The sequence below is a fragment of the Narcine bancroftii genome, chromosome 4 (genome assembly GCF_036971445.1).
Source record: "Narcine bancroftii isolate sNarBan1 chromosome 4, sNarBan1.hap1, whole genome shotgun sequence".
Taxonomy (NCBI): domain Eukaryota; kingdom Metazoa; phylum Chordata; class Chondrichthyes; order Torpediniformes; family Narcinidae; genus Narcine; species Narcine bancroftii.
In genome coordinates, this window is record NC_091472.1 from 303,165,830 (window position 1) to 303,182,206 (window position 16,377).

The 16,377-nt window shown below is 47.5% G+C and overlaps 1 protein-coding gene across 5 annotated transcripts in view; it reads right to left on the bottom strand.

Annotated features, from left to right (window-relative positions):
• The window catches only part of ola1 (Obg-like ATPase 1), a 270,802-nt gene that overhangs the window by 203,723 nt on the left and 50,702 nt on the right, over positions 1 to 16,377 (bottom strand). For 4 of the 5 annotated variants that reach the window (XM_069935753.1, XM_069935751.1, XM_069935755.1 and 1 more), the window contains one exon: positions 6,432 to 6,535. In XM_069935753.1, coding sequence (XP_069791854.1) covers positions 6,432 to 6,532 — 101 coding nt within the window. In that variant the 5' untranslated portion in view covers positions 6,533 to 6,535. Of the gene's footprint in view, positions 1 to 6,431; positions 6,536 to 6,958; positions 7,135 to 16,377 lie in introns of those variants that run through there. The other variant, XM_069935752.1, reaches the window with a different exon arrangement.

A 16,377-nucleotide genomic window follows, 5' to 3' on the forward strand; every position in this document is an offset into this window, starting at 1 on the left:
AAACTGCTCTGAGATTTCAGACTAGACCGGTTTGAGATGGCCACTTACAACAGTCAAATAAACAGAGGCGAACAAGACCTCAGTAACAGGCTACATCAGCAAATGCATTGAGGATGTCACAGAGATCAAATGCTTCACAACCAGGTCTGACCAGAAACCGCAGTTGGATGCAGAGGACCAGACATTTCTCAGAGTTCATGGTGCAGGAAGCAAGATGGCACTAAGGTCAACCAGGGCTGAACTCTCCCATGCATTGCAATAGACAAAGCGTGGGTACACACAGAAGATGCATAGAGCGCTGGGCAACACCAGCAACAAGGCGCAGGTGGCAAAGGATCAAGACCATAACAGACCAGAAGAAAACCTTGCAAGTTAAAGACAATCATGCCTCCCTTCTGGGCAGACTGAAGAATAGGCCAACATCGAAAAAAGCTCCATGTCCCCTGAATAGCCGCAACCAAGGTGAGAACATAAAGTGAACCCACACAAGGCAGCAGGCCCAAACAACATACATGGTCGAGTACTGAAGGACTGCACAAAGCAATTCTTGGAGGTCAACACATCAATGCAGCAGTCCATCATCCCTTTGGGTTTCAAGACAGCCACCATCATCCTAGTACCAAAGAGGGTGATAGCAACAGGCCTGAATGACAACTGCCCCATGGCACTGACCTCTACCCTTATGAAATATTTCATCATTTGGTGATGAAACGCATCAAAACGCACCTCTCATGGACACTGGACCCATTCAATTTGCCTACAGTCGGAATCATTCCACTGATGATACGACAGTCTTGTCCCTCCACTCTGTCCTGATCCACCTGGAGAACAACGCCTCATATGCCACGTTGTTGTTCATCGACTTCAGCTCGAAATTTAATACAATAGTTTCCAAGAGGCTGGTGGATAAACTGTCCTCTCTGGGACTCAACACCCATCTTTGTAACTTGATTCTGAAAGACCACGGTCTGTCCGGGTTGGCTGCACAACTCCAAGCACTGCCACATGAGCACTGGCACACTTTAGGGCTGTACACTCAGCCTGCTCGGGCTATTGACCCATGACTGCAACCACAACACCTGATCCAACTCCCACAGAGTCATCAAGTTTGCAGGTGACATGTCAACAATGAGCTATACTACAGAGAAGAGGTGGAACATCTCATGATATGGTGCAAGAATAACAACCAGTCTAAACATGGACAAGACAAAAGAGATGATTGTGGACTTCAGGAACACCAGGGACGATCACCCTTCACTACACATTAGTAGCTCAGTAGTGAAGAGAGGATAGAGCATGAAGCTCTTCGGAGGCCACTTAAGAAGTGACCTATTTTGGGAAAAACATCTCACTCGTCAGGAAGGCCCAGCAACAACTGCACCTCCTGAGAAAACTGAGGAGGCAAGGCTATCGGCCACCATCTTGTCAACTTTCTACAGAAGCTCTATCGAGAGCATCCTGGCTGGCTGCATCACAGTGTAGTATGGTTGCTGCAGAGCATTGGATCAGAGGTCAATCCATAGGACCATAAGAGCAGCAGAGAGGATCACTGGGGTCTCCATCCCCCTCACCCCTTAATGTGATCTACCATGATCACTGTTTGAAGAGTGCTCACAAAATCATTGAGGATCCCCGTCACACCACACGAGGCATCTTGCAGCTACTCTGATACAGGAGTATCAGAGCAGAAACCATCAGGCTTAAAAACAGCTTCATAGATAGCACACACTGCAGTCATAATGCACTGGTGATTAGATGGGATGTTAAATAAACAAGATGCTTGAAATTGAACACAAATTGTACAATTAAACAATTGTGTTTTCCATGGCACTCCCATCTTGAGCTTTGCATAAAAATATACAAAATAGGAGCAAAAGTATCCATTCATCTCTTCTAGCCTGTTCCACCTTTCAAAATAATTATTGCCATTGCTGACCATTTAAATTGCTACCATGTTCCAACTTTATATATTCCCTAATGTCTTTGCAGCTAGAAATGTATCTTTCTAAAATATATTTGGCAACTTGATTCTGTCCTCTATGGTGGTGAAATCCATTGGTTCATCATCCTCTCAGTGAAGAAACATTTCATCCTAATCCTAAATCTTTTGCCATACAAATCAAGATTATGATCTCATGCTGGGCATCCTGCCAAGGAAAGAATCCATCCAACACCCAAGTCAGAGAATCAGAGCCATACAGCAAAGAATCAAGGTGTTTAGTCCAACTCATCCATGCCAACCAAATTACTTATTTTGAGTCTGCATTTGGCCCACATCTCATGAAGCAGTCCAGATCTCTTCCAAACAATGAAATTGTACCACTTCCACACACTCTGAGTAGAGAAGGTTTACCCTTCGGGTTCCTTTTAAATCCTCCCCCCCACCCTTGCATTTAAACCTTTAGTTTTAGACTTCCCTGCCCTTGAGAAAAGACTGACTATTCACCTTATCTGTGCTCCTCAGTGTATATACTTCAGATCACCTGTCAATCTCCTATGCTCCAGGGAACAAAGTCCTTGCTTGTTCAGTCTCACCTTATGATTTAAGCCCTCTAGTCTTCGTAACACTCCTGAATCTTTTGTGGCCTTACAGCTGTAACATATCACGTGTCACTTTAGCCGTCAGAATAGTGTCAATTTCAATGAGATCCTCTCATCTCCTAAACTGTAGCAAACACAATCTCATCAATCTAATCTCAACACAAAAAACAGTCCTGCCATCCTTGGAAGCAATTTGTTGAATCTGTGCAATTCTCTCTTTGGCAAGTATATTCTCTCATAGGCAAGGAGACCAAAGCTGCACACAAAAATCCAGGAATGGCCTCTCTAAAGCCTTGTATAATCATAACAAGAGATGCTTGCTCTTGTTCTCAGATCCCCTTGCCTGATTTCTTATCTTCATGACTTGCATGTTTGGTTTCAACAACTGATGTACAAGAACATCCAAGTACCATTGCATGCTGGTCACCTTAAAGCATCTTTGCATCCTCTTCAATTTGCAATTGAACCTATGTTCCACTCTGGTTCAGTGCGCTCAAACATCAAAAATTTACTTTCTATTCCATCCTCCAAATAATTGATTGTGATGTTGCTAGGCCCAGGCACTGATCCTTTTGGAATGCCACTAGTTGCCATCTGCCATCTCAAAAATCTAATTTTTGTTTACACCATGGTGGAAGCCTATTCCTCATTTGCCACCCAATTACACCCAAATTAACCTACAACCTTGTACGCCTTGGAGGGTGGGAGGAAACCTGAAACCAGGACACCCAGGAAAAACCCCACACAGACAGGGGGAGAACGTACAAACTCCTTATTCAAACAGAACCAGATTGGAACCTGGGTGGCTGGCGTTGTAATAGCTTCGCACTAACCACTACATTAAGCTTGCCGCCTATTTCTCTTCTCTCCTACTTTTTATTTAATTGGTGGGGTAAATTTGTAACCCTCAAATCTGCAGGAACGATCCCAGAATCTATCAAATTCTCTAAAAATGAAACCAATGCAACCATTATTTCCACAGCTAAGTCTGAGTAGCATTGAATGCCAATCCTCTCGCAAGGAGATGCATTAGTTTTCAGTGTCATTTATTTCTCCAGTTCTACTTTATTCTTAGCCTGTTCTGTGCTGTAATGTTCCAAGTGCAAATGAGTGTATTTTGGTATGCATATAGCATACATATTGAATAAGGTGCTGGAAAGTGTTGCAGAACAAAGAGATCTGGAGACACAAGTACATAGTTTACTGGAAATGGTTACACAGGTTAAAAAAAAAGGCGCAGAAGCTTTACCAGACAGAGCATTGAGTACAAGAGTTGAGATGTTATGTTACAGATGTACAAGACATTGGTGAGATTACATTTAGAATACTGGGCAGTTCAGATTACCTAACAAGGAAGTTTATAACTGGTAAAATTATTGGTGCAAGATTTAGGAACATAGGTACATAGGAAGTAGGAACAGGAGTAGGCCAAAAATGGCCCATCGAGCCTGCTCCGCCATTCAATACGATTATGGCTGATCTAATTTATGACCTAACTCCACCTACCTGCCTTCTCCCCATATCCCCTAATTCCTCTATCATATAAAAATTTATCTAACCGAATTTTAAATATGTTTAATGAGGCAGCCTCAACCACTTCCCTGGTTAGAGAATTCCAAACATTCACTACTCTCTGGGAAAAACTATTTTTCCTCATCTCTGTCCTAAATCTACTCCCCCGAATCTTGAGACTGTGTCCTCTCATTTTAGTTTCCCCAGCCAGCTCAAAAAACCTTCCTACATCTATCCTATCCATACCCTTCATAATCCTATATGTTTCTATAAGATCTCCTCTCATTCTTCTGAACTCGAGCGAATACAATTCTAGACGATTTAATCTTTCATCATAAGTCAACCCCTTCATCCCAGGGATCAACCTAGTAAACCTCCTCTGGACCATTTCCAAAGCCAGTATATCCTTCCTCAAATATGGAGACTAGAACTGGACACAGTACTCCAGGTGTGGCCTCACCAGTACCTTATACAGTTGCAACATTACCTCCTTACTCCTGAATTCAATTCCTCTAGCGATGAAGGCCAACATTCCATTTGCCTTCTTAATAACCTGCTGCACCTGCAACCTAACTTTTTGCAATTCATGCACAAGCACTCCCAAGTCCCTCTGCACAACAGCATGCTGTAGTTTTTCACCCTTTAAATAATATTCAGCTTTTTTTATTTTTCTTGCCAAAGTGGAAAACCTCACACTTACTAACATTGTAATCCATCTGCCAGACCTTTGCCCACTCATCCAGCTTAACTATATTCCTCTGCAGTCTCTCCACATCCTCATTACAATGTGCTCTTCCACTCAATTTGGTGTCATCCGCAAACTTGGCTACACCACATTTTGTCCCCTCCTCCTCATCAATGTAAATGATGAACAGTTGTGGGCCTAACACTGACCCCTACGGCACCCCACTTACCACTCTCTGCCAACCTGAAAAACTCCCACTTATCCCGACTCTCTGCCTCCTGTCAGACAACCAATTTTCAATCCAGGCCAATAGACTTCCCCGGACTCCACTTTCCTGTAACTTACTGAGAAGTCTCTTGTGCGGCACCTTACCAAACACTTTCTGGAAATCCAAATATACAACATCAACCTGTTCCCCTCTATCCTCCGCACCCATTATATCCTCAAAGAATCCTAACAAGTTTGTCAAACAAGATCTTCCTTTTCTAAAACCATGCTGCGTCTGCCTGATTGAACCCTTATGTTCCAAAAGTTTCACTATTTCATCTTTAATGACGGCTTCAAGCATTTTTCCAACTACAGACGTCAAGCTAATTGGCCGATAATTTCCAGTCTTCTGCCTACATCCCTTCTTAAAAAGTTGCGTGACATTTGCTGTCTTCCAATCTGCTGGGACCTGCCCAGAATCCAAGGAATTTTGGTCTATGACCACCAATGCATCAACTCTAACTTCTGCCATTTCCTTCAGAACCCTTGGATGCATATCATCAGGACCAGGTGATTTGTCTGGCTGTCGTCCCATTAGTTTCTCCATCACTACTTCCTTTGTAACAACTATTTTATCAAGGCCCTCCCTAACATTGGCATCCTTAACTCTGCACTTGGGCATGCTGGAAGTGTCTTCCACCGTGAAGACTGACACAAAATATTTGTTCAATGCCTCGGCCATTTCCTCATTTTTTGCTACCAGTTTTCCTTTCTCATCCTCCAAGGGTCCTATGTTAACTCTGGCCACCCTCTTCCGTTTTATATATTTATAAAATTTTTTGCTTTCTGCTTTCATATTTTGTGCCAATTTACTTTCATAATCCTTTTTCCCCATTTCTTATTACTCGCTTTGTAACCCCTTGTTGTCTCTTAAAGTTTTCCCAATCTTCCAGTTTCCCACTGCTCTTTGCAGCTTTGTACACCTGCACCTTGAATTTTATACTCATTTCCTTTGTTAACCACGGTTGATCTTTCCCTCTCTTGCTGCCCTTTTTCCTGACCGGAATATATTTTTGTTGAGCATTACAAAATATTTCTTTGAAAATCTTCCACTGTTCCTCAACTGTTTCATCAATGAGCCTGTGCTCCCAGTCCACTCTGCCCAATTCCTCCCTCATCCTATGGCAGTCAGCCCCGTTGAAGCATAATATATTAGTTTTAGATCTAACTCCTTCCCCTTCCATCTGAATGAGAAATTCAATCGTACTATCATCGCTATTTCCCAGAGGGTCTCTGACTATTACATCATTTACTCTACCTACCTCATTGCACAACACTAGATCCAGGAGAGCATTTTCTCATTTTCTGCTGCTCAAGAAAGTTATCGTGGATGCATTCTATGAAGTCCTCTTCCAGACTCCCACGACCATCTATGTGGAAGTTAAAGTCCCCCATGGTTCACTGCCATAAATAAAATATAGCTTACCCTACATTTGGCAATCCAACGATGCCAATTTTCAAGGAGGTACCAAATCGCCCAATGAGGGGTGGTAACTTCAGTTCACCGTCTGCTTTTTTTGGAGGCATATTCTAAAAAGAGAAATTGTCAAATTAAGAGCCATGTTATAGGTTTCTGATGAACAGCAGCACGTTACGGGTAACACACCAGAACTTCCCAGGAAAGCTATTGGATCTCGACAAAAGGCCAAGATGTGGAATGTCCATTCGGGCCCACGGGTACCGAGCTGCTGCTTGCCCCGCATGCAGCTCCCCCGCAGAGTCACGCTCCTGAGAGCCTGTGCACGACCGAGTGCTGGCACCTCTCACCCGCCGCTGCCCCGCTCGGCTATCAGAACGCGCCGGGTGGACCAGGCCCTGCTCCCCCGCGCTCGAAGAGAAGGCCCGCACAGCAACAGGGGGGTGGGGTGGGGGGGGGGGGGGGACACACGCCCCCTTGCTTGGAATGGATTGTGCGGGGGGGGGGGGGGTCCCCCAGTGCGACATAAACTTCACCTGATTTAAAAAAGCGAGTCGGCTCAAAGTAAAACTCAGAACAGGCAGAGTCACTGCACGCGCCGATCGGCCAGAAGGGGAACGGCACCAGGCACCGGCGCTTGGAGCATGCGCGCACGGCCCTGGCTCATTGGCTCAGGTCAGGGCCAATGGCGACGTCGGAGGAACGAACGCCGCGGGACAAAAAAAGGAGCGAGAGCGAGTGGGGAGGGGAGGGGAGGGGAGAGGGGAGGGGAGGGGAACGGGGAGGGGAGGGGAACGGGGAGGGGAGGGGAGGGGAACGGGGAGGGGAGGGGAACGGGGAGGGGAGGGGAACGGGGAGGGGGGAGGGGAAAGGGGAGGGGAAAGGGGAGGGGAGGGGAAAGGGGAGGGGAGGGGAACGGGGAGGGGAGGGGAACGGGGAGGGGAGGGGAACGGGGAGGGGAGGAGAAAGGGGAGGGGAACGGGGAGGGGAGGAGAACGGGGAGGGGAGGGGAAAGGGGAGGGGAGGGGAAAGGGGAGGGGAGGGGAAAGGGGAGGGGAGGGGAACGGGGAGGGGAGGAGAAAGGGGAGGGGAGGGGAACGGGGAGGGGAGGGGAACGGGGAGGGGAACGGGGAGGGGAGGGGAGGAGAAAGGGGAGGGGAGGAGAAAGGGGAGGGGAGGGGAACGGGGAGGGGACGGGAAAGGGGAGGGGAGGAGAAAGGGGAGGGGAGGGGAAAGTGGAGGGGAGGAGAGGAGAAAGGGGAGGGGAGGAGAAAGTGGAGGGGAGGGGAAAATGGAGGGGAGGGGAGGGGAGGGGAAAGTGGAGGGGAGGAGAAAGTGCAGGGGAGGAGAAAGTGCAGGGGAGGAGAAAGTGGAGGGGAGGAGAAAGTGGAGGGGAGGGGAAAGTGGAGGGGAGGGGAAAGTGGAGGGGAGGGGAAAGTGGAGGGGAGGGGAAAGTGGAGGGGAGGGGAGGAGAAAGTGAGGGGAGTTGAGTTGAAAGGGGAGGGGAGGGGAAAGTGGAGTGGAGGGGAGTGGAGGGGAGGGGAGTGGAGGGGAGGGGAGGGGAAAGTGGAGGGGAGGAGAAAGTGGAGGGGAGGGGAGGAGAAAGTGGAGGGGAGGGGAAAGTGGAGGGGAGGGGAAAGTGGAGGGGAGGGGAAAGTGGAGGGGAGGGGAAAGTGGAGGGGAGGGGAAAGTGGAGGGGAGGGGAAAGTGGAGGGGAGGAGAAAGTGGAGGGGAGGGGAAAGTGGAGGGGAGTTGAGTTGAAAGTGGAGGGGAGGGGAAAGTGGAGGGGAGGGGAAAGTGGAGGGGAGGGGAGGAGAAAGTGGAGGGGAGGGGAAAGTGGAGGGGAGGGGAAAGTGGAGGGGAGGGGAAAGTGGAGGGGAGGGGAAAGTGGAGGGGAGGGGAGGAGAAAGTGAGGGGAGTTGAGTTGAAAGGGGAGGGGAGGGGAAAGTGGAGTGGAGGGGAGGGGAAAGTGGAGGGGAGGAGAAAGTGGAGGGGAGGGGAGGAGAAAGTGGAGGGGAGGGGAGGAGAAAGTGGAGGGGAGGGGAAAGTGGAGGGGAGGGGAAAGTGGAGGGGAGGGGAAAGTGGAGGGGAGTTGAGTTGAAAGTGGAGGGGAGGGGAGGGGAAAGTGGAGGGGAGGAGAAAGTGGAGGGGAGGAGAAAGTGGAGGGGAGGGGAGGAGAAAGTGGAGGGGAGGGGAAAGTGGAGGGGAGGGGAAAGTGGAGTGGAGGGGAGGGGAAAGTGGAGGGGAGGGGAAAGGGGAGGGGAGGGGAGGAGAAAGTGGAGGGGAGGGGAAAGTTGAGGGGAGGGGAAAGTTGAGGGGAGGGGAGGGGAAAGTGGTGGGGAGGAGAAAGTGGAGGGGAATAGAAAGTGGAGGGGAGGAGAAAGGGGAGGGGAGGAGAAAGGGGAGGGGAGGAGAAAGGGGAGGGGAGGAGAAAGGGGAGGGGAGGAGAAAGTTGAGGGAAGACCTTTCCTCCCCTCACCCGTGATGATTCATTGAGGCAACGGACAAGAAGCCGCCGTGTGTTTTTGTTTTTAAATTACTGCAGCCGAGATAGCGGTCGGTCACTGATCAGGGGCATGACCATGAGTTTAAATGTGCCTCCTTTATCACATTTCTGCAAAAAACACCAGGCCACCAATTAAAATGTACAAAAGTAGGCTCAAGATCATTGTCCAAATAAAACCGGTTCCCAATGCTCCATCCTCGCAATAGCCATTATTCATACCATGCCTCGTGGCATAATGGACCCTTTAAGAGAACAGTTGGGCCAGGAAATCTGCATGGGAGGCAAGCAGGAAAGGTATGGCTTCTCGATGACCCTCCCAAAATTAAAGCACAAACCGAGCACTGCTTTTAAAGGACGAGAAAATGCATCTTCCTTAGAGAGCCTATAATACCAGACCCATCTCAACCAACCCATTGGTTTGTGGTCCTGTTTAAAATATAAAGGGATTTCTAGATACCGCTCGGAGACAGATCCTTCTGCCAAACTTGCCCATACCCAGTCCCACTTACATGTGTTTGGCCCAAATGCCTCTAAACCTCTCCTATGACTCTGTCCAAGTTTTCCTGAAACATGACAATAGTACCTGCCTCCAGTAGCCCATTCCATACATCTACCACCCTTTGTGTAAAAAAAAAACTTTATCTTTCAGGTTCCTATTAAATCTCTTCCCCCTCGCCTGAAGCCAACATCTTTTGGTTAGCAATTCCCCAACTCTGAACAACAGACTCTGTGTGTTCATCCAATCTATTCATTTTACATTTTATGATTATGAGATCATCTCCCATCCTCATGTGCTCAAAGGAATAGAGCCCTAGCTTGCTCACATCCTCCTTGTAGCTCAGGCCCCCAACACCTGACAACATCCTCATAGATCCTCACCTTGACAACATATTCCTTATAGCACAGTGTGGTGATGACTCGCTCCTTAGTAATTCCTCCCTTTGTGACCCGGCCATTAAGGTCAGTCTTCCTCCCCCTGTCCTTCTTTCAAGCACATGGAATCAGACCAGCTACAATCTAAAGTGCATTAAAGCCTATTGTTTCTCACTCACTGTCTTTGGAGTTATTGATAGAGAGTATTGTCACATTTGTGGCCCGAAATGTGAAGTTAATAAAACATTAAACACAAGTTTATCAGGTAAACTTCTTAGTGTCTTTTTATTCTCCGGTTTCCTTTGTTCTCTTGCTTGTGTTCTTATCTCTCTCATACCACGTGACTTCCGGTACATCTCATACATATTCATTATCATGACATCCCTCCTTTAATCAGAAATAAACTTTACCTTCACTTACCAATATCTCTCGGAAACTTACAAACATCGTAATTAATGGTAATACTATAACTCACTACATAAAGTTTACTTCCTACAGCATTCATACATGCACTTTATGATATAGGATTAAAATACTGTCCCAAAGTTCTTATCAAAACTATGGCACAAAGTCTTCGTATCGTTTGGGCACTTTCCGGTTTCGTTTCGGCCTGCCTGCGATATTGTCGTCGCTTCTCGGTTGTTCACTCTCGGCGTCGGAAATACTGCTCGCCACGGCTTCGGGTGTTTCTGGCGCTCTAGTCACTTCATCAGGAGTGCTGGTAACTGCCTCTAGAACATCATCAGGTCTCTCAGTTTCAGCATCTCGTATTGGCCTTTCAACCTCTTCGCTCGATGTATCTCTGGACTGGTACCTTTTTACACCTGAGACATTTCTCTTATACAGGACTCCAGTCGGAGACTTGACTGTCACCATACTGCCACTTCTGGATACAACAGTATAGGGTTGATGGTAATAAGGTGTGTCTAGCTTACCACCAGTTTCATGCCTCACTAGAACATTATCTCCTGGCATGATGTCTGAGTACTTGGCTCCACGTTTCGAATCTGTGTACAGCTTTGCTGCACCTTTCTTTTCAGCATCGTGGTCCCTCATCTCCTGATCGTCTTGGATTTCCTTTATTTCTGGCATTTTTGTGCGGATTTTTCTCCCAAAAAATGCTTCTGCAGGACTTTTTCCAGTGGTTGCATGAGGCGTTGCTTGATAGACAGCCACATAAGATAGCAATGCTTCTCGCCAATTTTGTCCTTCTGCGTGTGCAATCCTCAATCGTTTTTCAATGGACTGATTTTGTCTCACTACTTCTCCATTGGTTTGCGGCCATTTCGGAGTTACTTTATGATGGTGGATACCTGTGGTCCTCATGTATTCCGCAAATGTCTCTGAAATGAATTGTGGACCATTGTCAGAGTATAATGTAACAGGTAATCCATATCTTGCGAATATCTCTGCTAACGCTTGTATTGTTTTTTCAGTGGTTGTGGACTTCAACACCACGTACTCATAGTATCTGCTGTAGTAATCTATCACTACCATAATTGATTCACCTGTTGGTAAAGGTCCAAGAAAATCAACAGCTACGTCGATCCATGGTCCTGTCGGAAGTTGCGTACTCCGGATCGGTTCTGGCGGATTACTCCTACTTGTGATTTGACATCCGTGACAAGTTTTGACAAATTTCTTGGCGTCTTTATCACAACTTGGCCACCATACCTTGGTTCTGAGGTTTTGCTTGGTACCAACAATACCTAGGTGTCCTTCATGTGCTAAGGATATGATCTTCGGTCTCAATCTTTGCGGAATCACCAATCTGCAACCTCTTAATACACACTGTCCGATGCAACAAAGTTCGTCTCTAATGGGAATGTAAGCCTTGTGAGTACACTTGTCCCATTGTCCACTCTGTATGCATTCTCTTACTTCCATGAGTTCTGGATCAGGTTCGGATTCTCTCTCGACCTCCTTCGTAGTCACAGCTTTCGGTGTCGACTGAATAGCTATGAAGCGTACAAAGCTCTCTGTTTCTGTTCCCAATTCTGACTTGGATTGTGGACCTCCAACCTTCACCAATCTGGACAGCGGATCAGCAATGTTTGCTTTCCCTGCAATGTAGATTACTTTATATTTGTAGGGTTGTAGTCTGAGTACCCATCTCTCTATTCTGGCACATGGTTTGGATCTAGGTGCATAGATCACCTCTAATGGCTTATGATCTGTGATGAGTTCAAATTCAATGCCGTATAAATATGCATGGAACCTCTCACAGGCCCATACAAGTCCAAGTGCTTCTTTCTCTGTCTGAGAGTATCTTCTTTCCACATCTGATAACGATCTGCTGGCATAGGCAATGATTCTTGGTCCTCCATCATGCATCTGGACCAACACGGCTCCTAAACCAACCGGGCTGGCATCTGCTATGACTTTGGTTGATGCCGGCGGATCGTAATATCCAAGAGTTTTTGCATATGTCAGGCTTTGCTTCAGCGCTGTGAACGCTTTCTTCTGCTCAGATCCAAAATGAAATGGTACACCTTTCCTGGTTAGTTTCCTTAGTGGTTCTGCCACTGTAGCGAAATTAGGAATGAACTTTGCACAAAAATTAACCAATCCCAGGAAACTCCTCACCTCTGTTGCGTTCTGAGGTGCACGTGCCTCTGCAATAGCTTTCACCTTGGCCTCTGCAGGGTTTAGTCCTTCCCGTGTAAGTCTGTCTCCCATGAAGTCCATTTCTGACACACCAAACTGGCACTTGTTTCCATTCACAGTAAGGCCTGCCTCCTGTAGTCTAGATAGTACACGCCTCAACCGTTTGTCATGCTCTTCCTTCGTTGGTGCATGGACTATGACGTCGTCAAAAGCAATTTAACTTAAGCAGGTCAACGCGGCAGGGATGCCCACTATCACCATTATTGTTTGCGCTAGCTATAGAACCACTAGCAGAATCGATAAGAATAGATAATAATATAAAAGGAATATAAATAAAAGACAGGGAATATAAAATTAGTCTATTTGCGGATGATGTGATAGTGTACTTAACAGAACCAGAACTATCAATAAAAGAACTATATAAGAAATTGAAGGAATATGGAGAAGTGTCGGGATACAAGATAAACGTAAATAAAAGTGAAGCAATGCCTATGAATAACGCGGATTTCTCAAAATTTAAGAAGGAATCCCCATTCAGATGGCAAACGCAGGCAATAAGATACCTAGGTGTACAAATAAACAAAAATCTAGGCCAATTATATAAACTCAATTACAAGCCACTAATGAAAAAATTACAGGACGATATAGAGCATTGGAAAGAGCTACCACTAACACTGATAGGAAGGATCTTTGGCTTGGCTTCGCGGACGAAGATTTATGGAGGGGGTAAAAAGTCCACGTCAGCTGCAGGCTCGTTTGTGGCTGACAAGTCCGATGCGGGACAGGCAGACACGATTGCAGCGGTTGCAAGGGAAAATTGGTTGGTTGGGGTTGGGTGTTGGGTTTTTCCTCCTTTGCCTTTTGTCAGTGAGGTGGGCTCTGCGGTCTTCTTCAAAGGAGGTTGCTGCCCGCCAAACTGTGAGGCGCCAAGATGCACGGTTTGAGGCGTTATCAGCCCACTGGCGGTGGTCAATGTGGCAGGCACCAAGAGATTTCTTTAGGCAGTCCTTGTACCTTTTCTTTGGTGCACCTCTGTCACGGTGGCCAGTGGAGAGCTCGCCATATAACACGATCTTGGGAAGGCGATGGTCCTCCATTCTGGAGACGTGACCCATCCAGCGCAGCTGGATCTTCAGCAGCGTGGACTCGATGCTGTCGACCTCTGCCATCTCGAGTACTTCGACGCTTGGGTGTAAGCGCTCCAATGGATGTTGAGGATGGAGCGGAGACAACGCTGGTGGAAGCGTTCTAGGAGCCGTAGGTGGTGCCGGTAGAGGACCCATGATTCGGAGCCGAACAGTAGTGTGGGTATGACAACGGCTCTGTATACGCTTATCTTTGTGAGGTTTTTCAGTTGGTTGTTTTTCCAGACTCTTTTGTGTAGTCTTCCAAAGGCACTATTTGCCTTGGCGAGTCTGTTGTCTATCTCATTGTCGATCCTTGCATCTGATGAAATGGTGCAGCCGAGATAGGTAAACTGGTTGACCGTTTTGAGTTTTGTGTGCCCGATGGAGATGTGGGGGGGCTGGTAGTCATGGTGGGGAGCTGGCTGATGGAGGACCTCAGTTTTCTTCAGGCTGACTTCCAGGCCAAACATTTTGGCAGTTTCCGCAAAGCAGGACGTCAAGCGCTGAAGAGCTGGCTCTGAATGGGCAACTAAAGCGGCATCATCTGCAAAGAGTAGTTCACGGACAAGTTTCTCTTGTGTCTTGGTGTGAGCTTGCAGGCGCCTCAGATTGAAGAGACTGCCATCCGTGCGGTACCGGATGTAAACAGCGTCTTCATTGTTGGGGTCTTTCATGGCTTGGTTCAGCATCATGCTGAAGAAGATTGAAAAGAGGGTTGGTGCGAGAACACAGCCTTGCTTCACGCCATTGTTAATGGAGAAGGGTTCAGAGAGCTCATTTCTGTATCTGACCCGACCTTGTTGGTTTTCGAGCAGTTGGATAATCATGTTGAGGAACTTTGGGGGACATCCGATGCGCTCTAGTATTTGCCAAAGCCCTTTCCTGCTCACGGTGTCGAAGGCTTTGGTGAGGTCAACAAAGGTGATGTAGAGTCCTTTGTTTTGTTCTCTGCACTTTTCTTGGAGCTGTCTGAGGGCAAAGACCATGTCAGTGGTTCCTCTGTTTGCGCGAAAGCCGCACTGTGATTCTGGGAGAATATTCTCGGCGACACTAGGTATTATTCTATTTAGTAGAATCCTAGCGAAGATTTTGCCTGCAATGGAGAGCAACGTGATTCCCCTGTAGTTTGAGCAGTCTGATTTCTCGCCTTTGTTTTTGTACAGGGTGATGATGGTGGCATCACGAAGATCCTGAGGCAGTTTACCTTGGTCCCAACAAAGCTTGAAAAACTCATGCAGTTTGGCATGCAGAGTTTTGCCGCCAGCATTCCAGACTTCTGGGGGGATTCCATCCATACCTGCTGCTTTGCCACTTTTCAGTTGTTCGATTGCCTTATATGTCTCATCCAGGGTGGGAACCTCATCCAGCTCTAGCCTTAGGGGCTGTTGAGGGAGCTGGAGCAGGGCGGAATCTTGGACTGAGCGGTTGGCACTGAAAAGAGATTGGAAGTGTTCTGACCATCGGTTGAGGATGGAGATCTTGTCGCTGAGGAAGTCTTTGCCGTCTGAGCTGCGCAGCGGGCTTTGGGCTTGGTGTGAGGGGCCGTACACAGCCTTTAGAGCCTCGTAGAAACCCCTGAAGTCGCCAATGTCCGCGCTGAGCTGGGTTCGTTTGGCGAGGCTAGTCCACCACTCATTTTGGATCTCCCGGAGTTTGCGCTGAAGATGGCTGCATGCGCGACGGAAGGCTTGTTTCTTCTCTGGACAGGACGGCTTTGTAAGGTGAGCCTGGTGGGCAGCTCGCTTCTTTGCCAGCAGCTCCTGGATTTCCTGGCTGTTTTCGTCAAACCAGTCCTTGTTTTTCCTGGAGGAGAAGCCCAGTACCTCTTCAGTGGATTGCAGTATGGTAGTCTTCAACTGATCCCAGAGGGTTTCAGGGGACGGGTCCGTGAGGCGGGTTGCAACGTCGAGCTTTGCTTTGAGGTTTGCCTGGAAGTTTCCTCTCGCTTCGTCTGACTGCAGGTTTCCAACATTGAACCTCTTTCTGGGGGCTTTATTGTTCCTGGGCTTTGGCTTGAAGTGAAGGTTGAGCTTGCAGCGAACCAGCCGGTGGTCAGTGTGGCATTCCGCGCTAGGCATGACCCTGGTGTGGAGCACATCTTGTTTGTCACTTTCTCGCACCAGGATGTAGTCCAGGAGGTGCCAGTGTTTGGATCGGGGATGCATCCAGGTGGTCTTAAGGCTGTCCCTCTGCTGAAAAAGGGTGTTTGTAATGACAAGTCGCTGTTCTGCGCAGAGCTCCAACAGGAGGCGCCCATTGTCGTTGCACTTGCTGACGCCATGCTTGCCCAGGATTCCTGGCCAGGTTTCTGAGTCTTTGCCGACACGAGCGTTGAAGTCGCCCAGGATGACAACCTTGTCGGCTGTAGGGGTACGTTGGATGAGGTTGCGTAGGTCGGTGTAGAACTTGTTCTTTTCTGCTGGTTCCGCCTGGAGGGTTGGAGCATAGACACTGATGAGGGTGATGTGACGCTTGTTTTGAAGTGGGAGTCGCATGGACATGATTCGGTCCGAGAGGCCTGTCGGAAGGTTTTCGAGTTTGGAGGCAATAAACTGTATTAAAATGAACATTTTTCCAAGGATACTATACTTATTTCAGGCATTGCCAATACATCTGACAGAAAAATTCTTCAAAGAGTTAAAGAAAATAATAAGGAAATTTTTATGGAGAGGGGGGAAACCGAGGATAGCACTAGATAAATTAACAGAATGGTATAAACAAGGAGGCTTACAATTGCCAAACTTCAAAAATTATTATAGAGCCGCACAATTAAGGTACCTATCAGATTTTTATCAAACAAGGGAAAAACCAGACTGGACGAGATTAGAATTAGATAAAATAG